The sequence below is a fragment of the Daldinia loculata genome, assembly GCF_022478755.1.
Source record: "Daldinia loculata strain CBS 113971 unplaced genomic scaffold F4817scaffold_21, whole genome shotgun sequence".
NCBI classification, from domain to species: domain Eukaryota; kingdom Fungi; phylum Ascomycota; class Sordariomycetes; order Xylariales; family Hypoxylaceae; genus Daldinia; species Daldinia loculata.
This window is the reverse complement of record NW_026054875.1, coordinates 371,439-392,488: the sequence shown is the minus strand read 5'-3', so window position 1 is coordinate 392,488 and position 21,050 is coordinate 371,439. Positions and strand designations below refer to the sequence as shown.

At 46.3% G+C, this 21,050-nt stretch overlaps 6 protein-coding genes across 6 annotated transcripts; 1 reads left to right on the top strand and 5 right to left on the bottom strand.

The window, feature by feature from the left end:
• Positions 1-532: 532 nt before the first annotated feature.
• Positions 533-5,739, bottom strand: F4817DRAFT_365085 (uncharacterized protein; the record flags this gene model as incomplete). Its single annotated transcript, XM_049306824.1, has 2 exons — positions 533-3,786; positions 3,883-5,739. Coding segments are annotated over 2 exons (4,880 nt in total), but the record flags the coding sequence as incomplete, so codon positions are not given.
• A 1,132-nt stretch (positions 5,740-6,871) lies between these two features.
• F4817DRAFT_95578 (ras-domain-containing protein) lies at positions 6,872-7,934 on the bottom strand. The gene is made up of 4 exons (XM_049308088.1): positions 7,753-7,934; positions 7,567-7,681; positions 7,207-7,491; positions 6,872-7,150 (listed from the first exon to the last, which is right to left on the bottom strand). Exons 1-4 carry the CDS (start codon positions 7,762-7,764, stop codon positions 6,909-6,911), a joined length of 654 nt encoding a protein of 217 aa, XP_049159631.1. The 5' UTR covers positions 7,765-7,934; the 3' UTR covers positions 6,872-6,908.
• A 1,057-nt stretch (positions 7,935-8,991) lies between these two features.
• F4817DRAFT_336256 (uncharacterized protein) lies at positions 8,992-9,202 on the top strand. Its single transcript, XM_049303121.1, has one exon. The coding sequence runs from the start codon at positions 9,006-9,008 to the stop codon at positions 9,180-9,182; it is 177 nt and encodes a 58-aa protein (XP_049159630.1). The 5' UTR covers positions 8,992-9,005; the 3' UTR covers positions 9,183-9,202.
• Positions 9,203-11,167: 1,965 nt separating this feature from the next.
• Positions 11,168-12,400, bottom strand: F4817DRAFT_315435 (Molybdopterin binding protein; the record flags this gene model as incomplete). The annotated part of the gene is made up of 7 exons (XM_049300539.1): positions 11,168-11,505; positions 11,559-11,851; positions 11,904-11,921; positions 11,987-12,081; positions 12,144-12,188; positions 12,245-12,253; positions 12,317-12,400. 7 exons carry the CDS (start codon positions 12,398-12,400, stop codon positions 11,168-11,170), a joined length of 882 nt encoding a protein of 293 aa, XP_049159629.1.
• A 1,342-nt stretch (positions 12,401-13,742) lies between these two features.
• Positions 13,743-16,012, bottom strand: F4817DRAFT_336250 (uncharacterized protein). Its single transcript, XM_049303120.1, has 5 exons — positions 15,679-16,012; positions 15,377-15,582; positions 14,954-15,239; positions 14,413-14,780; positions 13,743-14,297 (listed from the first exon to the last, which is right to left on the bottom strand). The coding sequence occupies exons 1-5, from the start codon at positions 15,830-15,832 to the stop codon at positions 13,953-13,955; spliced, it is 1,359 nt and encodes a 452-aa protein (XP_049159628.1). The 5' UTR covers positions 15,833-16,012; the 3' UTR covers positions 13,743-13,952.
• Positions 16,013-16,333: 321 nt separating this feature from the next.
• On the bottom strand, positions 16,334-19,102 carry F4817DRAFT_95431 (methylenetetrahydrofolate reduct). The gene is made up of 2 exons (XM_049308087.1): positions 17,252-19,102; positions 16,334-17,198 (listed from the first exon to the last, which is right to left on the bottom strand). Exons 1-2 carry the CDS (start codon positions 18,948-18,950, stop codon positions 17,065-17,067), a joined length of 1,833 nt encoding a protein of 610 aa, XP_049159627.1. The 5' UTR covers positions 18,951-19,102; the 3' UTR covers positions 16,334-17,064.
• Between the last annotated feature and the right edge of the window lie 1,948 nt (positions 19,103-21,050).

Below are 21,050 nucleotides of genomic sequence, written 5' to 3'. Positions count from 1 at the left end.
AAGAAGAGTTTAAGGGGGTTCTTTGAGAGGTAGGGGTCTCAATAGTCTCTTTTGGATAAGACATTCATGTATTGAATTATATGGTAGTTACACTAATGGCAAACCAGTTGTTACCTATCTGTGTATTTCCAAGTCGTTCATATTGCATTAGGTGTACTTTAGTAAGATGCGAATATCTCTGATGACGTGAGATATCTTCGTAGATGAGGTGATGCGATGTGATCTTTGACTCAGTCTTCCGATCCACCTCATCACCTAGTTGGAGAGCTTTACATCCTAGACTATCAATCTTCTATGCCGAACATCGGGGAGAAGCCCTTCAAAAGAGACTTCATTGCGAAGTAGATATACTCCTCAGAAATAGATTCAACATGGCATGTCACAGTTCAAGGTACTAATTAAGGATCACTTACATCTCTAGATGAATGCATCAGGTACTCTTACTAAATAACACTTACGATAATAAATATCTATCATTAAAATAATCAGGTAGTCATCGCGATGCCCTACCTTTACGCTGACTCTTATCCTCGCTCAGGCGGTCGTATACTCAAGAATTTGCGCGCCATGTAATCTCTACGACTTACTCTTAGAAGCACGGGAGAATACATACCTTGGTTTCGCCTTGTTGCCACTTACCGGCATACCGGAGAAAACTACGGGAGAAAGCGCATATCTACGAGAGAAAGCGCATATCTACGAGAGAAAGCGCATATCTACGAGAGAAAGCGCATATCTACGAGAGAAAGCGTATATCTACGACTTACCCCTGCGTTCCGCTGGGTCCCGCCTCGGGCGGAGGCTCTAGTGAATATTCTGGTGTGTCCTCAGCAGGAATGATACCGAGCATGTATCTGTACCCATCCAAACCGCCGACACGCGCGGGACTCCCGGCAGCGTCGTAAACCACATCGTGGCACGCCTTGCAGAACCAGACCTTATTCTTACCTTCGCCGCCCTTCGGGCCCGAGAACTTGTAGGCGTCGATGCCTGGTCGCACTCTGCAGAACGGACACACCGAAGTTCGTCCGTACGTCTCCCGGAGCCATTCGTCCATCGCTATGATATTCCGGTCCATGTCGATGATGTACTCCAGCCTGTGAGCACTGCAGCACACGCGACCGAGTATCTTGCTGGCGCAGAAGCACCCCGACATGTACCCGAGCCGACCCGTGTACCCACCGACATTAGACAGCCCGATATCTGGTGAAGGACAGGCGGGGCTTATACCGTTCGGATCGGGACAGCCGGCAAACAGGCGGTTCCCGGTCCGGTTGTATGTCGCAGTGAGAACGGCAGGGCCGTCAAGGCATTCGGCACACGCGAACGCGCGCAGAGGCATTAGCATTCTTGTTACGCTTGCGAGAAAACGTCTACGAGAGTCTATCTCGCAATCGATACATATCGGGACAAGAGATGAGTGTCGTGTATCCTCGCAAGCAAGGTCCGTAAGCTTCCCGCACGGCTTTCCGTCCACGTGCATCAGACACTCTAATTTCTTCTCGTAGTCTACTCTCCCACCTTCGTACACTCGCTCAAAAGGCATGTAAGCGAGCACGGGGCGCGCTGTCGGGTTCGGGTGGGGCGGTCGCGGTCGTACGAGCAAGTCCCGGTTGATAATCGCCGATTCGCCAATGGGAGGTGGCTCGGGGTCATCGACGAGTACTGGTTCCGTACCTAGGTCGTAGAAGACGGGACGATTGGGACCAGGAGAGGCCGGACGGTGATTGGACTCGGGCGTGACGTATATCAACGGCCAATTTCCTGGGTTTAGCTCCATCGCTGCGTTTACATCTATGCCTTCGTAATTGAGGTTTACCGGAACCTCCTTCGTATAGACCTGCAAAGCAGCTACGTGCTGCGCTCCGAGGAACTCTTTCAACAAAGTAACAACGAGTGACTGCTCCGCAGGGATTCTAGCCAGCATGTCCATCCTTAGTCGTCTTCTTATAGTCCGTAGATCGAATACTTGTTCATGGTCCCTTACCAAACGCTGTGCGACGCCCCAAACATCAGCATACACAGAAACATGGGACTGCTGGTCGAGCGCCACGCGCTCATCTTCCGAGTCAACTACGCCGAGTTCTTTGTCGATCAACTGATCATAGGTAATCGCGTCATGTGCTGCCACGTCCTGCTGATCGTGATCCGCTTCTATGAGTCGTGCCCACAACTCGATCTGTTGTTGTCTATCTATCCCCGGAAGTGGCGGAAGCGACAGCGCAAGCTGTGCTTGTGATACTGGTAGATGTTGCGGGGTTTTTACCACTGCCTCGCTGGGTATAGTAGGCGGCATGGTTGACTCATACGAGGGATCAGGCGGCACCGACAACCCAAAAAACGAAGTAGTCTGTGGTGTCAACTTAGATGACGGAGAAGATTGGCTTTGTGGTGAATCCCGTAAGCTATTATCCGGTTCGGCATTTTCTGACGGAGCGGGCTCGCCTAGTGGAACCCCCCATGCACTAATATCATCGAAAATAGCAGGATCCGGTGGTACCAACCTATCTAACGGAGCAGGTTGCGGTCCCGACTCAGGCGATGGAGCCGGCTGGTTCGATGGCGAACCAAATAAATTAAGATGCTCAGTAGTATTCCACATAGGCAAGGGTGACGGGGCAGGCTGATCTTCTGTAGAGGGCCATTCAACTGGTGGAGGCTCGTCAATAAAGAATGGGGATGGTGGGTTAACTTCAGGGGGCGAGTCAAAGTTGGTCGGTTGAACGCTGTGGTTTATTGACAAGTCATGTCCAGCCTGCTGTTGAGTGTTATCAGGTTGCGTCTGAGGATCGACCCCAGTCTGAGGCGGGGGCTCATTTAGCATCGTATTATGATCTGTCCAGGAAGAAAGTAATTCTTCAAACTCCTGCTCGTTCAGTCCTTGTTCAGCAGATCCCGTACGGCCTGGTGAGAAACCAGACGATTCATCCTGTTGTAAAGGTGGTCCCAGTGCCGCTTCTGTAAAGCCAGAGGGCGATTTAAGTACATCAGATGGTGATTTAAGTCCCTGTGAGTCTTGCGGAACATTAGAGGGTTCTGGTACCGGTACCGAAAAATCAGGATGCTCGAATGGTAAATCAAATACCGAATCGTCAAACTGCGGAACCTGCTCTATTGGCTGAAGAGGGGGTGCCGCAGCTGGTTGTGGAAGATTCGACGGTGAAGGGATTGGGTTAACAACAGGAGTTTTCACTACCGGCTGTGCAATATTCAATGGCGAATAAATCGGTGTGCCTAGTTTAACAACAGGTTGTTCTAGTTCCGGTACTGGGGCATCAAGGAGCGAACCCTGCTGATCTGGAACATCCGGAACATCCGGAACATCTGGAACATCTGGAACATCTGGATCGTTCGGTGGTAATGGCTGAGGAACTGGTGGATCCGGGTACTGCATTTGCAGTCCAGGAGGAGGTGGTGGTATCGTGCGCGGCCGCCTATGCTCATCCACATAACCGAGACCAACCCCCGAATACCCGTTTGTCGGCCGGTATTGGAGATGGTAGTCCAGAGGCAACGCAGGACGACGACCTCTTGTAGCGGGCATGGTAAAGACACCACCGTCTCCGAACCCGGTTCTCAAGTAATATAGGGGCTGGTCATCACCCGGGACTCCTCGATGAAATGTCCCCTTGACAGATCCACCTTGACATGCTACTCCAAAAATTACACAGGAGTCGCACGGCCGTTTCCGGTCGCAGGGTCTGTTATATCGAACGCACACGTCGCAATGAGAATAATGGGCCTGGTCCCGTGCAGTGCCAGCGTTGGTGCATATCGTAGGTGGAACTATAGAAATAAGAGTCAGCATATGATGGCTTCAGAGGGATTAAACCGGGAAAAGGGGGGGGAAAGGTGGAAAAGAGAATTTGGAATATTACTTACGGGCTGCTCCGTCAACTATACACTGCACTCCCCAATTACTGCACTGGTCACACCCCCTAGGGATCGAGGGATCAGCGTTACATCTCCGGCTATTTGCGCGCGTGTGGCCTTGCGAAACTCTACTAGCACACAGAAGACATTGCTGGCCTCCGTCGGTTCGCCGTCCGGAAAGGTTAAGCCGCCTGGGAGCAGCAGCGTCAAACGTGGTCGGTTGAAGTTTCGTTGGCTGGGGATGAGCGGCGTCCCCGGTCATGGTACGAATCTGCCCGGGGCTACGACTTCTCGGGCCCTCGGGGTTAAACGTTCTCGCCGGATTACTCTGTCTCTCCCTACTTCCCGCTTGCCGTCTTGAAAAATTCCCAGGTAGATAACAGGTGACCGAGAAGTGAGTATTTTCGCTGCCAAGAAGCTCCCGGGGTCTCAAGCCCGGCATACCTCCTAGAAACCCGTGAGTACACGGCTGATTAGCACGCTCACAGCTTGTACAAGGCCAATAGGGAGCACCAGTTGGTCTAGTTCGCCAGGAACAACCCAAGATGTTAGTTCTCGTACATCGATCACAACTTATCGGCTCCGTCAAGCCGTCAGGTCGCGGAGCCAGGCGTACATCGCCCCAGCGACAAGACCTGTCGCCCTTCTTGCAGTAAGTGCAACCAACCCCCGGAGATACTCCTATCCAAGCATCGCAAGGGTAGCCGGGGTGGTCTGCACGACAGGCGTCGCATTCGTTAATCGGATGCCCAGCACGGTCCGTCGGAGGCGGACGAGCGCCTGGCGGCCAGCCATTTTCCCAATCATGTGGCAAGTTAGCTCGCCGTTCGGGGGTAATGAACTCGTCGTCCCTATTACGGGCTGATGGGCCAGGAATAGGGGCAGGATTATAATTGAAACCTTGGGGAGGATGATTAGGAGCAAGACCCAGATCAGGATAATGAGGAGGAGCTGGAGCTGGATCGGGAAAATAGCTGGGGGCCGCGAATGGGTCATAGCTGGGGATGCTATTAGGAAAAAAACTAGAATTAGGAGCAGGAGTATGACCCGAAGGCGGAGCAGGAGTATAACCAGAAGTATAATCAGGTGTAGGAGTCGGCACGGGATCAGGCCTTTGCCTAAAGCCTCCTGGAGGTGGTAGAGTATAACTACTTGCATCTGGTCTGTTAGGGTCATATACAGTGCCCACCAGACCAGCGGTATATGCCGTTTGCGACAGATCTGGTTCTCTCGTCCTTATGGGAATAGGGGCATTCTCGACGAACGCTCGAGCGTATGCTTCCGAGTATGACATGGGTTGCGGTTGAGGTTGAGGCTGCGGTTGCGGTTGCGGTTGCGGTTGAGGTTGTGGTTGTGGTTGCTGATCATATTCGAGCAGACGCGGGTCGATGAGACCATCGTCGAATGGCAAAGGCTGAGGGAACGGTGTAGGTTGCGGTTGCGGCTGCGGCTGCGGTATCGAATATGGTAGCGAGTACTGCTCCGGCTGAGCGAACGGCGCAGGCTGAGGCTGATCATACGGCCTAGGTTGAGTGAACGGCGTAGGCTGAGACTGACCATACGGCGTAGGCTGACCATACGACATAGGCATGGGGGCGCCGGTACACGGTCGAGAGGCGGCCAGGCATTGCGCACACCCCTGAGGACGATTGCAGTAAAGGTTGAAAATCATACACCAATCGCAACTAGGGCTAGTCGGATAATACCTCCTACGCCACTCGGCAAGCTCTAAAAAGCGTTGGTTAGTGAAATAATAATCCCAAACCATATTTGGTCTGTAGCTAACTGTCCGAGGATTGAACCCATCCCTCGTCAGGGGGTCATCGTCATCGTCTTCTCTTCGACGTACTCTTCCGCGACTCATTTTGAATGAATGTTAGGCTTAAGGGTAAGTCAATGAGATGTAGGATATGTTAAGTCGTGAAGTTTTTTGAAATTCTGTATGTCTATTCGTTCTATTGAATGATCATGCTGAGATTCCTTTCTCATGATAGAGAGCAGAGCATGCTATTATATCAATGATCGGACGTTGGAAACAATGCAATTCTCATGCGTTGACGCCGGACAATTCTACTATTGCCAAACAACATCGCTGAGCGAGGATGGTCTCCTGCTCTTTGTTTAGTAACATCCAAGAACAAGTTGATTGTGTTTCTTCACCAATATAAACTATCACCACACGACTCCATTCCTACCTGGGTACCTACCTACCTACCTCCTATTCAGTCAGCAAAAGTAAAGTTACCTAAGCAATGACTTAGTATGAACATATAGCTGATAGTTACGCTCCGATTTTGCTTACTGTTATGCGGCCCTCTTGTGCTCAATCCTATGTGCCTCAAGATTTGTTAAATATGACTATAGGCAATGGGAGGGTTAGTGACTTAAGATGCTATATAATTCATTAGATTGCCAGATTTCTCAGGGGCAATATATCACAGGTATGCGGCTTTAGGCTGGACCTAGGAGTAGACATGCACAGAGACAAGTTTTCTGAGACCAGGTTATTTGAACTGACGCCTGAACTTGAAATGGGGGAATCTATGATGAAACCACTAAAAAAAAAACGAAGATGAAAATAAGTGAGGAACATTACAAGTAGTGAAATGACCAGCAGGAGAGATCATCTTCCACATCATCTGCGATGATCTAGACCTGAGAAGGTCCACGCGAAGTATTCTGTACTCCTAAACGCGTCGTCCACAAATCCGCATAGACAGTGTTGTCTTCTCGGGTAATAGTAGATTAACCACTCGATTTGTCCCTTTATTCCCCTTTTCAGATGCTGATGATTTTGCTTGGTCCCATAATAAGCTGCAAGACCCCGACTCCCATTACCATGCAACAATTTTGCATCGATCGAACCGACATATACGTCCCGAACCTGCTAAGGTCGTTCATAGCGCTCATGTCGGATGCGCATGGACACAAACGCATACGCACCCTACACATGTCCAGGTAGGTAAGCACCCACATCTTCTCATATGCGTTGCTCAATCAATGAACCGATTACTTTCGCGCCATCTTCAACCACCTCATAGGACTATGCACTTAGAGCAGCAACCAGCTTCGGCTTCTCCCTCGCTTACTTCCATCTTAGTACCCGGGCCATTCAAACCACCGTTACCGCCACTGCTCGTCGACAGGCCTTGCATGTTACGGTTGTAGTTGCGGATTTCTCGAACGAGATCGAAAAATGCCTTGTCGACATTTGTTCGAGACTTAGCGGAGGTCTCAACAAAAGGACATCCGAATTGCTTCGCGAGAGCCTCACCATCTATAGCATATGTTAGCAAGATGACAGACAATAGAAAATGCAGCAGAGCTAAATACCTTGTCGGGGCACCTCGCGCTCGCTCTCTAGATCGCATTTGTTGCCCACCACGACCATCGGGAAATAGTCTGTAGGATCCTTGTCTTTGACTCTTAGAATCTGTTGTTGAAAAGTGCGGATCTCCTCAAAACTTTGATCGGACGTGATCGAGTAGACTAGAAGGAATCCTTCGCCAGTGCGCATGTACTGCTCCCTCATAGCCGAGTATTCCTCCTGGCCGGCTGTATCAAGCACATCGAGTAGAGCGACTTCGTCATCGATAACGCACTGCTTGCGGTAGGAATCTATCAATAGAAAACATGTTAGTCTAGGACAGTCCACAAAGAGCCGAAGTGATAGTATTTAGACTCTTGACGAACCTTCGATGGTAGGATCATATTCGTCGACGAAATGGCTCTGTATCAATTGAATGGTCAGGCAAGATTTGCCTACGCCTCCTCCGCCGACTACAACCAGCTTGTACTCTCTTAAAAACTGCACGAAAATGAACAAGTTAGCAATCGATACCCTGATTGGAGAAAGGCGCGCGAAACGGGAGGACAAACCTTGGATGCCATTGTGAATTCGCCAATTGGCAGCGATGCGTCGTTCTACTGATAAATATTCGAACTGTGTCGAGCAGTAGAGGGAACCGACAGAAATTTGAGTCAAGGGGGTGCGGTTTTGATGCAGCACCGTACGGTTAATATTGTCTTAAATGGCCGGACAAAGGATTTTGTCGTCACGGATTCGGCGAGAGTCTAAGCGACGGGATCAGATGAACAGCGATATTTATGGAAAGAGGTATTGTAAGATTCTAAGATGATGGCCGTCGGCGATGAAGTAAATTCTGGTTGAGAAGTAAGAAAATAAGAGGCGAGAGGCGGTACCGGATTACGGCAGTATCTCGCGGGAAGGAGGGGAAACGAAAGAAAGGAATTACAAAAGTAAAAAAAAAAGGATCGGGACGGATCTTGGTGGTACAGGTAGAAAAGAGAAGATATCTCGTCGTGTGCATGTGTATGCGTCCGTGGATCACTTTAGGGATCACTTTAGAATGCAGTGACGGCGAAGAAGGGGGGAGTTGATTTCACTACGCGGTTACTTTTTGGAGGTAAAGAGAAGGAACTCATGGGGGCGCTTGATTGCTTTGGTTGCTTGGCCATAGCACTTGCAAAGGGGGTGGGTATCTAGCTAGGTACCTACCTGGCATAAGCAGACATGGAAGATATAAAAGACAAGGAGAGAGGTACTTGGATGTACCTACAAATATGTAGAAACTTACATATATTACATGTACATAAATGTGCACGTAGGTACTCCGGCGCACATACGATATCAGTGGGGCAGGGGAGGATCACGGACCAAATGAAATTGATTGGACATTGGCTGTTAAAGTTTCTCATATGATTTCTAGCGCTTTGATTAACAGGCACGGATCACCAGATCAGTCAATTGGCAGGTGGGTAGCCTCTTTTAATTCCAAGAGTGGACTACGCTAAACCCAAGCAGGGAATGACCGCTAGCAATTTACTATGGGAAATGTACATATATCTCTTTACATAAGCACAATATATTACCTGATGTAGAAATGCTCAAGTTAAATATTTAATGCACTTGTCCGTCCGCCTTGAAATTTTCTATCAGAGACGACCTCAGATAGGTAGAAAGGGAACCATGTACAGTACATAGTAACATACATGTATCTATTTACCTAGGTAATCCGTACCTAAGTATAGATTTGGTTAGATATAAAAGAACCGATACCCCAGGCACTTAGCTAGCGCATGTACCCTGCCGGACTACGTAAGATATAGCTATGGTTAAGCGCTACACGTTCGGGCTAATAAGATGGATATATTTCTCTGCGATTGCTAAACCCATATATTATCGAAGAGATTTATTACATATACGTGTAGGTCAGTACCTACTTATATCTGTACTTATCTCAGAGTTAAACTACCTATGGCCTGAACGTATGTATAATTATATGTAAAAGTATGTAAAATGATAGCCTGTGCTATCTTGAGGACTTTGCTATCTTCCGTGTGTCTTGTGTCAGCTTTGATACATAGACGTTGCCTCAGTTCGAATGATGCTATGCAAACGAAGAAACAGAAGTCTTTCAAATCTACAGACTTAATACATAGTATATTTAGTATATTTAGTACTAAAGAAAGGAGAACTTGACCCCCCCTAGACCTCTCCAGCGCCTCGGCGACCACTTACACGTCTTTACAAGCATCTGAATGCGATACTCCACCAACCTTAAAATTCGAGGTCACATCTTATCAGGGGCCATATTCCATATTCATACTAACAACTAACAACTAACAACTAACAACTAACAACTAACAACTAACAACTAACAACTAACAACTAACAACTAACAACTAACAACGTGCACCTAAAATCCAACCCGCTTCACTCCATTCCAATAACTCGCTATAAACTTTCTATCCTCCATCCCACACGTTGGTCCTTTTCTTCGCGCACCTATCATGGCCCATATCAATCAATCAATCAATCAATCAATAAACCCGCCAGCTAAGATCATCCGAGTCTCGATTAGGATTGTCGACGAGCGCCAACTGGATGGCTTCCTATATATGTAGGTGATGTGTAACCTACATACAGCTCCCACTTTGTGCGTTTGCAAGGCCGGAATATTCATTCTTTGGGCCGATGACATCGACCACCTCACCAATCTGCACATATACACACATACACACATATACGCGAACCACTGCCATCCCATCCCCCATCCTCTGTATGTATGTAAAGCAGCAGCCTTAATTGCTTCTTCCAAGGCGACCACACACCGTTCTTCTCGCTCAATGGCAGCTCCGCGTGAAAGGAAGCATTGATAGCCTCCAAAAAAATCCCAAAAAAAAACCAACCAGCCACCACCTCTGTTAAACCCCACTGGTAATGCTGGTAAATGTAACCCTGAGCGGTGAACTGGCTTAGAACGTCGACCGCTAGCTCATCATCCCATCATATTCTTCAACGACGCGAGCAAGGCGAGCGCCAGCGCCAACCAGCTTCCCCATCGATCAGCATCCTACAATCCTATGGGTACAGGCATCACATGGGTCCTTACGTGGGCAAATCGTCCCGACTCGCCCAACGTTATTATGATATTCAACACAGCGCTGATTACAGTCATATTTTCCGTGTCAGCTCGGGTTCTGTAAATTTGATTGATTATTTTTAACCATTGAACAATAGTTCTTGTTCAAAAGACTCAAAGTAGAGCGAAATCAAGGTATTTTCGTTGTCCATGATAACAAAGGCCATCTAAATTTTAATCCAAAATTTTAATCCACAAGGACAATGTGACACGGGTCTAGAATTGGAAATGAGTTTCATTTCCTTTTTCCTATGTAATGAACAATTCCACTTAGCCTTGATCTTAATAATACCCTAATCGATCCATCAACGCGACACGATGCGATCGTGACCAGGTTACCCAGCATTAACCCCGTCAGTCTATCTAATACTGTATCTACCCTCAGACGTTTGATTTCCATGATCATTTTTCTACTCCAGAAACCAGAACCATTTTTAACTTTTCTAGAAGCCCACTAGTTATGTATCTCTCATGCATGTGCTGTCATGGGTAAGATGTTCTAACCAGAAGAGTCGCCTTCTAAGCAAGGATTGGCAATCAACCCCGCGAAGACGGGCAACTGTCCGCGGCCACGCCGAGAAGGAGTCCGAAAATAATATTTTATAGCTGAGCAACGCTTTGCGTAGGTCAATTCCGGTTCTAGTCGAATTTCGGAAGGAATCATGTCGTTCATGCGATGAAAGAGGAATCTAACAATAGAAGATAATAGCATTTACAGATCGGCCGAATTAGCTGTACAATCATCGAAGATCTCCTTAACACCTTCTCCATTTATGAAGGGGCGTGGAAGAATAGCGCCGAGCTGTTGGTAGGCCTATATCAAGAAGTCGGACCAACAATATTTATGCCTAGGTAAGCGTCGAGGCTGCGACCTCCGGCTCGTCATCCTCTCCCTCATTTTGAACTCGCTTTCCTTGGACTTTCTGCACAACCTCCGGTACCAAACTCTCGATATACTCCTTGTCCCTTCCGACAAGAGTAACTGTGTTGTTCTTCTTCCCCCATCGAGGATAGCTTCCGACTTTCACATCCTTATGCGCGACTCTGGCTGCCAAATCGGTGAGGTAACCGGCAATAGCGCTCTCACCCATCGGCGTAGAGATGATAGCTCTAAAAATACCTTTGCCCTCGGGATCTACTAGTCGGTCCACTATAAACGGCTTGAGACCTTGCAGAAGGCTTTCGACTAGTAGTCATTAGTATTATTGTGCAGAAGTTCAAACTGATTTAGCAACTTACACAACTTTGGTACACCTGGGAGAATATGAATATTCCCGTTTACCACGGAAATAGGAACCCAGAGATCGTCACGTGTAAATAAAGCCTGTTTTGCCAGGTCGCGTGACTCGTCAATGGGTAAGTAGACCATCCTAAGCCGGGCGGTTTTGGCTGGGGAGTCTACATCCCAACTGAAATTCGGATGAGACTTGCTCGGCTTGGTGAGTTTCTTCATCCGTTCATATGCCTCTTCGTGCAATATGAGTTTTAAGTCGAATGCCTTGGCGATGGATTGGTAGGTGATATCGTCGTGTCTGTTTTAGGTGAGCTTTTTGTATAAGATCACGGTAAGCTTTGTAAACTTACGTCGGTCCTATGCCACCACTAGATAGGAGTTAGTTTCGCTGCCTATCTAGCAAGGGGCAGGCTCTTTCCAGTATAAGTAGTACCTTGTCACGACAAAATCATAGCGGTCACTCATCCTCCGTACCGCTTCTACGATCTCATCCTCGTCGTCTTCAACAACCTCGACTCTCTTTAAGTTCTATAACGACATATGAACTTTAGCGTGTATTTATGATAGGAGTTAACCGCCGGGGCTCTTACTATGCCTAGAGAAAAACACCACTTTGCCATATAAGCTGAATTTGTCTGATATTAAGGATCAGTCTTTGGCATATTCAACCATGGTCCGTATAGAATCTCACATCAGTTGTCTAAGAGAGTTAGCTGGAAGCACAGGGTATAAGATAACTAGCCGGGTGGGACAAGACCCGTACCTTTCCCCCAAGAACTTCATCGCCGATAATCAAGCATGCCGCCGTATGTATAGTTCTCGAATTCCGCTCATCTGCCGATGCCATGATTCTCGATGCCAGACCGCTGGTCCTGGATGCGGATAGGCGACTGAATTCGGGGTAAGGTCTTGAAAGATGACGAGCGAGCTGCGACAATCGGGAGATCATAAGAGAAATGGTTCCCGAGGTATTGTGTAATGTACTTCCTGCTTCCCGTCCCTGACCCTAGACAATAAATAAGAAATGAAATGCAATCCGACTCCTTTTTATGAACACTGTGGGATCCAGTAGAATAAAGTGTAAATAGGTAGTTGGTGAAGTTGAAATGCGACTCGGAGAACAAACGGGGCAAGTCGGAGACTGTTTGGCCCCTCCACAGTAAGGCAAGAGTAACGGATCTACCGAACTAAGCAGGCATATGGTGGACCATTAGTGCAACTGTGCCAAAATCAATAAAATAGGTCGGAATTTTCCAAAAAGGGTAATATAGCAAGGAACGCTAAGTGTATATACAAGGTAAAAGATTCCATTATCAATTTAATCTTCAATTGCCTTATACAACACACAACACACCACACATTCAAATAACTTGACAAAAACAACAATCCAGACATTATAATTGGTATCATTTTATAGCCTTAATTGATGCGAAAAAGATGGACCAAACTGCATGTTTATGCGATGCATATTAAGTATTATATTGCCATTAAAATATTTGGAATCTATTTGGAATAACTTTATCGAGGTGCTTTTAAAGGGTATCACGTGCTTGCCTCTCCAGACAAGCGCTATTTGATTCTACTACAACACAACAGCCAAAAGTCCGATTTAAATGCAACTTGAATCATTGTTTTCGCATCAATTAAGGTTATAAAATGATACCAATTATAACGTCTGGATTGCTGTTTTTGTAAAGTTATTTGAATGTGTGTTGTGTGTGTATAAGGCAATTGAAAAGTTTAAGGCTAAGGTAAAAGCTAAATCTGATTGGCTAATCTTTTAAACCTTTAGAAAAAGCGGCCCGTATAGCTACGTTCATAGCCTTTTTAATATCTTTACCAGTATTAGGTTAAATCACATGCAACCTGGACTATTATTTTTGTTATTTATTAATTAAAATATTAATGTTTTTTAGAAAAGGTTTGGATGAATATTCGTAAAGTTATTGTACTATTAGGTTTAATTACCTTGTAAATTGTGTATACAGGGCAAATAATCGAGCCTATACTGTACCCCTAACGTTACTATTACCTTATTAGACATAGTGCCATCAATTTTCTTGATTTTGGCACAGTTGCACTAATGGTCCACCATAAGGCAGCTAGAGCACCTTAGGAGGTACCTAAGGCAAGCGGACATACCTATCCATTAAACACGGAACATCCTCGGCCGACATTCGCTCGGCACCTTTTACTCACTAAAACGCATGATGATGATAGCATTAAATTTATTACACGTTGTACAAGTAACCTTGGTCTATTCGGAAGCCTTGGGTATATAAAATCTGAAAACGCTCCTCCTCATTAAGGAGATGTCCGGTGATAAATGTCTATTCTTAACTCATTCCGTCACCGGACAGGTTGCCGATTAAATTCAATTCCTAACCCAGCGCTATCCATCACTTAGTCTTAGAGGCCAACTTAACAGGCGCCTTAAACTTCTCCTTGATCTCCTCCTCGGTGAAGCGTCGTGTGCAGCGTTTAAGCAAGGCGGCACGCTGCTCGATGGTCATGGCGATCTGCTTCTCCCCGATCGGTACCATGCACCGCGCTAGATGCTCGTAATGGTGAAGCAATAATCGCAAGGTAATCTCTAGGTAGTCTATATTGTGAAAGACAAGTGCGTGTTCCGCGCTGTAGGTCTGCTTATTGGCCAGGAAGTGCACGGGGTGTTCACGCCAGTGCCGCAGAGGGTTTAGATGATGCGACGTGTGGTACCCGTCATTGAAGCAATATCTATTGCTCTAAAAGTTTGACATCGTTAGTGGTAAGCAAAGCATATGCGACGGGTTATATCCTAGCTAAAAGGAATAGAGTGCTAGACGAACAACTAAGCGGAGGTGAAAGATAGGAACTTACAGGAACGTCTATCAAGGTAATGCTGGATCGGTAGTCGGAGTCGGGTTCGTCGGCGTCCACAAGGGCATGCTGACCCCAGTTGCCCACCATGAGTCCCAAGCGAAGCAACAAGAATGGGAGCAAGAATACGAAGAACGCTGGACGACTATTCAGCCGAAATAGAGTTAGGAGCATAGAATAGCTGAATAGCTCCCAAAACGCCGTCTTTAATGCGAACGTAAGACGATCTGTCCGGAAGAAGTACAAGGGTAAGTCCAACCAGACAAAGAAATAGAAACGTCCAACGTAGTGGAGGAAATGCCAGACGTTGTCGCGTTGGTACCGGACAGTCGAGGAGAGATCATCAGGGCCGTTGCCTTCAACGTGATCTAATAGCCAAGATAGATAGAGTTAGCATTCATTTGAAGTCTACCTTTATAAAATGTTCGATGTCCACCTGGCAAATGCCGAGGATATGAGAAAATAGTAGTTATTTTGCTTACTACGGAAGGGTTAGCTGCTATATACGAAGGAACCTCGAGAATGACTTAGAAAACTGACCGGTGTTTAACATGATGGTAATAATAGCTATTAAATGTGTGGCCCATCAAAGGGTCGGTAATATACGGGAATATTACGTCGAACAGGTGGACCCAGGACTGTTTACGTAGCACGCCTCCTGCGTGAATATGTTGGTGCATCATTAACGTATATGTGCCTACGTAGTAAAATTGCATGGCAGAGTGGATAATCCCATGCAGATAGGTAAAATGGTAGAAGAGCCATATTGCGCTGGGGACTGAAGTGGTGAAGTAGATGATCAGGTGAGTAACCATAATCACATCGCTACATTCTCGTCAGTAAACTCCTTATGAGAAGACTTTAGACTTGGAACAAAACTATGACCACGCACTGCAAATATGTTAGTGTGCGTCGGGAACAATAATAGGGTGAACATAAGATGCGATATTGCTATACATACCCTGGGATGTCTAGCAATGCTCTGAGCCCATTTGATGTATGGCTTCAATATATACTCATATACCACGGGGTGTAGTCGTGATGATAAATCTCGAAAGTCCACGGAAGAGAATATGGTTGGCTCGAACTCTTGGTGTGCCGGATCGTTAAGCGCTCTCATGCGAGCCAGGTCGTGCTCATCCCTAGATGACGGGGCGCCATTTCCAAGGGCTATAATAAAATCCTAGTCAACACGGAACCCGGATCCGGAGTAGCTCCTTGGGTTCTGCCCCAACTCCCTTACTCTAATTAACGGGATGGACCTACCTCCATCAACGGCCTCTTGGCCGGGTGTCGTAGCGGCGTCTTTGTTAGACGGGCCGGTCCGATTTTCTTGGTATTGCTTAATATCCTCGGCAAGGTTCCGCAGGAGTAAAACATCATTCGGAGGTAACTCCGGGCTGATAATAATCGTATCCATGATAAACCTGCCCAACAAAACGGATTATTAGGGGGGAAATATTTTTACGTCGCGAAAAGAAATGAGGAAAGGTAGTTCTGAAGGAAAGAAAATAAAAATTAGTAGGGAACAGCGTAGGACAGGGGGTGCATCATAAATGTACCTCGTATGTTTGCGGTCAAGGGGGTACCTAATGTATAGGGGAAAGGGAAAAAAAGGAAGTGCAGACATCCACACTTGGGCAGTCAATAAAAGGAATAAGGTAGGTTAATAGGTTAAAAACGATACCAGTTTTCGCGCTATGTTTACTTACTTCCTTCTATCATTCAAAACTTGGTTCCATTAGTGACATATACAGTTTGAATTGAGCAATTTGCAATTTTTTTTTTTATTCAAGAGAGACAAGTACATTTTAATAAAAAGGAGTTTGCTAAGGAGTATTTCATTTCGAACTAGTGCGAAATTCGCAGCGGAATTGGCATCCCACAAAACTCAGGTCCTAAGACGCTTTGAGCGTATACAGGCACGTTGTTCAATAATAATCGGCATTCGGTTCGCTTATAAAAGAACCTAAACTTATGTGGGTGTAGCGCAGGGATAAGAATTAAGGATCTAGATTCGACATGTATCATTTGATACGACGTTGACTTGTTGAGCCGCACACTTTGTTTTTTTCATAACCGGATCGGTTCTATGTATGAGCGGGATACATAAATCGGAGATATCGGCAATAATCAGAGACATCTTCATATAAAAGAGTTCCCTAGATTTTAATTATCGAGCTTGATAAAGGCGTTTGAAAGTTATTCAATTTATCGGCCTTGTCTTGTCATCTCTAATGGCAATACGCCTTATCTTGTCCCCGATGACATGCCTCTTTTTTCGGGAGAACTTACTTGTCTTAACCCGCTAGATGCCGTCCAAATAATTTCTCGGCTTACAAAAAATCAAGTAAAAATAAACAATCGCGCTCGAAACTATCACCTTCATCGCTGGGGTATCGTTGAGATATGATGCAGCACAACCCGCGTTCAGCCTATCCCTTTTCCCAGGTTGCCGTTAAGCCCTAAACCTGTGCTCCGATTTTTTGTTGAAAAATCTGGACCCCGTTTCCAAACGCCTCGATATATGCTTGTTGAAATGGTAACCACCTTTGCCCGCCTGCCGAATGCTTGTTGAAAAGTGCAATGACGCCGTTCCCTGTATCAACGCTATGTTTATACCACAGCAATTGCTCCGTTTTGCTTAACAGCTCAAATGCCGTTCGTCTCCTTATGAACCCCGTTATGCTCTCCATTGACAGGTGTCACGGGTACATCGATGTCTTTGACGGTTAATCCATCCAAAAGCTCGAATATAGTTCGTGGCTGATGAAAGTCGTTGTTGACTACATAATCTACATTAGTATTGCTCTCTTCTGAGAACTGCGGGGTAACTTACCGATATTAATCAAATACCACTCGTTCATAATCTTTTCGATCAAGATGCGACTAGGTGAGTTGGCATCGTGACAATGGGCCCAATCTATACCAAGCCTAAAGGCTTCGTCTTTCCAGGCTAAGAAACTAGTACTCTCGACAATTGTGGGTTGGACAATCTCTTTCCCAGGGAAAACTCCCCATGTGACCGCGTTGGGACCTTCAGAGGGGGTATTTGTCGTGAGCTTCCCAAACTGAGTAACAGCGTAGTATGACAAATCTGGGTCGGCGTCAATCCTTCGAATAATCTCGGGAAATAAATCAGGAGAGACCAGCAACTCTAGATACGCCTTTTGGTAGACATATCCATTCGGGGGCCCCCATCCGTACACTGGATGAGTAGACTTGACGCCGTCTACTGCTGGCTGGGAGTTGATAGTTAATAGGCCGCGTTGATTGAGCTTGATGAGATCATCTTTAATAGAGTCCGACTCGCCGGTTAGAGGTGCTTCGCTCCAAGGCAAAGAAGGGAGATCTCTTTCCATGTACCGCACGAAGAGGGAGGCAATATCTTGGACGGACTTGGGTTCACCCCATCTCTTGCGATTAGACTCGTTCGTGCCGGTTAGACCAATTCCATATGCATCCAATTCACCAAAAGCAGGAGAACGCGAGTCTCCCCATCTGCCGTTCGGAAATTCGTCCCAGTCCTGAGTTCTTGATACATATGACTTGTTGCGGTTACGCCAGAAAATAGGACGGACGTCTTCTTCGCGCCGCCCAAGTGCAAGAGACTGTTTCCATGGCAGAGCCTGCTTTCGAGGACGGGTTGTGGTTGGCATCCAATCCAGCTCTTCCAAGACCATACGGGTTGCCTGAGCCAGGTTCATAGTATAGAAGTGAAGGTGAACAATGCCGGCGGACATAATCTTTCGGCAGAGCTCAGCAACCAGCGTCTTTCCAACCTCCCTCACGGCAGAGTCGTCATTCTTGATCGGTTCGAGAAGTGTCATCCATCCATCGGGTATCTTGCAATTCATATGGTTTGCTCGTCGAAGGAAACTGGCGTAAGTTGCAATAGGCATAATACCGGGGATGATCGGGATGGTAATACCCCTTTCTCGTACTTTCTTTACCCATCGTATGAAATTTTCGGCGTCGTAGAACATCTGCGTGACAATGAAGGTAGCACCCATGTCAACCTTCTCTTTCAGGTGGTCTAACAATAGATCCTCATCTTTATTATCGTCACAACCCTCAGGATAGCCGGCAACACCAATGTCGAAGTGATTCCCGTACGTCTTTCGTATATGAGCGACAAGATCCCTTGCATACTTGAAACCGCCATCAGTAGCTACCCACTGCTCCTTTTCGCGAGGAGGGTCACCTCGTAGTGCTAGTATGTTAGTACAACCCGCCTTGTACGCCTTCCTCAACGCGTCGTTTATCTTGTCCTCGCCCATATCTGTGCAAGTCAGATGCATGCAGGTTTCGAGACCAAAGTAGGCCTGCGCCTGAACGACCATGTCGCAGGTCAGCTCAGCAATCCGCCCTCCTGCTCCCCATGTGATATCGATGAATTTGGGTCCAAAGTCGTACATGCGTTCCATACGATCATACAGGTTCTGCACACCTTGCGCTGTCTTCGGAGGGAAATATTCGAAAGAGAAGGACGGCTGACCGGTCCTCTCGGCGTCTGCGAGCATCTCGTTGATATGCATTTTGGGCGGTAGGGTACAGGATGAATGCTACTAATAAGGACGCGTAGAAATAGAAGTACGAATGTCACAAATGAAATCTACGCGACGAAGTCAGAAAAGGACATGCTAAAGAGGAAGGGAGGCAAAAAGCTTAAAGAGTAAGGTTTTAGGTATGGTATGGTTAAGGACTTGCAGCAGGCTTGAGAGAAAATCTAGCTTGCTCACCTAGCAATCTTGCGTTAGGAAACACATAGGAATGGGCTCTCTAATTGGGAATTGAGAAGCCTATTCACTTATTTTTAGGAAAAGAAATAACTCCCTCCGCATCAACTTGAACATAACAAGTTCAATGTTTGTACTTGTATACTTGTTTGTATAAGAATAAGAGAGGAGGAAAGAAGAGCCCAGAAATTCTACAAGCACTAACGGATTGAATCCCTTGAACTTCGACGTAAGTCCAATTGGAAAGTCCCACCCACGCTCTCTCCCGCTATTCCGAGTCAGGAGCACAAATGATTGGTCCATCTGCTGGAGTCTAGTGTATTTCAGCCACATTTAGATGCTTGTAGCGGCAGAGCGGTAAGCTACTACTCCGTCCGATGTATTGCACTGCACCTAAATGCTCACCATGCATATGCGGCTTATGAATAGGAACAGCTCCTACAGGCACTAGACCTACACTTAGGTACCTATCAACTGTAATGTAGCAGTGTAGGCACCATCCGTGGTTATGGGAATAACGTTAACGTGGGATGGTAGTAGAATAAGGTACGGTACCTTACCCCAAGTAGCCTAGCGAAAAGGTATAGCTAGCTACACGCATGTAATAAAAGATTAATTTATTTCATCGTTGAACCCTGATGTCTGAGATAGGTACAGTAGATCCAATCCGCATAATCCGTCATCCTCCATAAGAATTAAAGCATGTTCCATGGCCAGCTGCTTTTGGGCTACAAGTACCTTTAATGAATTGACCAAATTCTACAGAAGCAATTATGTACCTACCCCTCACGGCTGCCCCTCCATGTTGGAGTACCTGTCGTACTGTAACCTAACGGCCCAACTAACTCACCTCCGATCGGCAAGGCATGACCCCGCTTCACCAGTGGCTTAGTAGGAGCATCAGCTGACGGTGACAGCCATTATCAGGGCTCAAGCACTAATACAGGTAAGGTAATTCATGCACTTTGTACTAAGAGGTAACTAGCGAAGGGAACCATTCCTACAATAAGTCACGCCTTTTAGACGACATCACATATTTCATCTGCACAACCGAAATCTTTCTTAGTTGAATTTTTCACATTCTCCAATACGCAAGCCAAAAACAACACCGGAAGCATAAAGACCCAATGCCTAATACCAAACCCAAGCATCCCAGACAAGGAACTGTATGGCTCAGGTAGCAACGCATTAGAACCGGTAACGTCGGATCGCCTCAAGTAAGGAAACTGTAAACCTAGGACATCAAGGTCGATTCGTTTAGATAAGTTCGACTTGGGTAACTAAGTAGTTTCTGCGCACACGCTCTAGCCTTAAGTATTATGAATTGTGAAAAGATGAAACGTTAATATCTTGAGATGATTTAGTTTCCTCAATTATATCTTAGTTTCAAGTCTTAAGTTATTCTAGTTATAGCATTTTTAAAAGGTTGAACTAGCCGTGACTATATTGAAGTTACCGAACGGACAAAACAAGTAGTTATTCCAGGTTTGATATAAGCACTTGACCGCAAACGCATTGGTTTTTAAGACCACTGGATTTGCTGTATTTGTATAGATAGTTACTCCGATATAGTCCAAGTATTTATTCAATCACCTTGGTTGTGTTAAACAGAGGGGCTGTACATACCGAAATGATTGCTATAGCGTTTTGCTTAGAGCTCAGTCGTTGGCTTTCAGCCTGGAGGACTTGCCACACTCGTGGTACTTCAAGGTATAAAGTTCATTTAAATATAGACTAGTTAATTTAGGTAGAAACAAGATGTAGTGATAGATTGATAAGAGTCGAGCTATTCATTGAGATGTGACAGATGACGGAAAGCTCGAGTTGTACATTGTATCTAAAAGGCCACTTCTAGTGCCTCGGTTAGGTGCTTCTTGATAACTAAAGGTTGTTGTCGGC

Excerpts from the sequence above, each read along its gene's own strand:
- F4817DRAFT_95578 (XM_049308088.1), bottom strand. Across the intron at positions 7,492-7,566 it reads ATATGATCCTACCATCGAAG|ATTCCTACCGCAAGCAGTGC; the intron begins GTTCGTCAAGAG and ends TTCTATTGATAG. Across the intron at positions 7,151-7,206 it reads GCGCGAGGTGCCCCGACAAG|ATGGTGAGGCTCTCGCGAAG; the intron begins GTATTTAGCTCT and ends CATATGCTATAG.
- F4817DRAFT_336256 (XM_049303121.1), top strand. The coding sequence starts at position 9,006 with ATGGTTAAGCGCTACACGTTCGGGCTAATAAGATGGATATATTTCTCT.
- F4817DRAFT_336250 (XM_049303120.1), bottom strand. The coding sequence starts at position 15,832 with ATGGATACGATTATTATCAGCCCGGAGTTACCTCCGAATGATGTTTTA. Across the intron at positions 15,240-15,376 it reads AGAGCATTGCTAGACATCCC|AGCGATGTGATTATGGTTAC; the intron begins AGGGTATGTATA and ends TGACGAGAATGT. Across the intron at positions 14,298-14,412 it reads TTACCTTGATAGACGTTCCT|AGCAATAGATATTGCTTCAA; the intron begins GTAAGTTCCTAT and ends TCAAACTTTTAG.
- F4817DRAFT_95431 (XM_049308087.1), bottom strand. The coding sequence starts at position 18,950 with ATGCATATCAACGAGATGCTCGCAGACGCCGAGAGGACCGGTCAGCCG. Across the intron at positions 17,199-17,251 it reads GTGGTATTTGATTAATATCG|TCAACAACGACTTTCATCAG; the intron begins GTAAGTTACCCC and ends TAGATTATGTAG.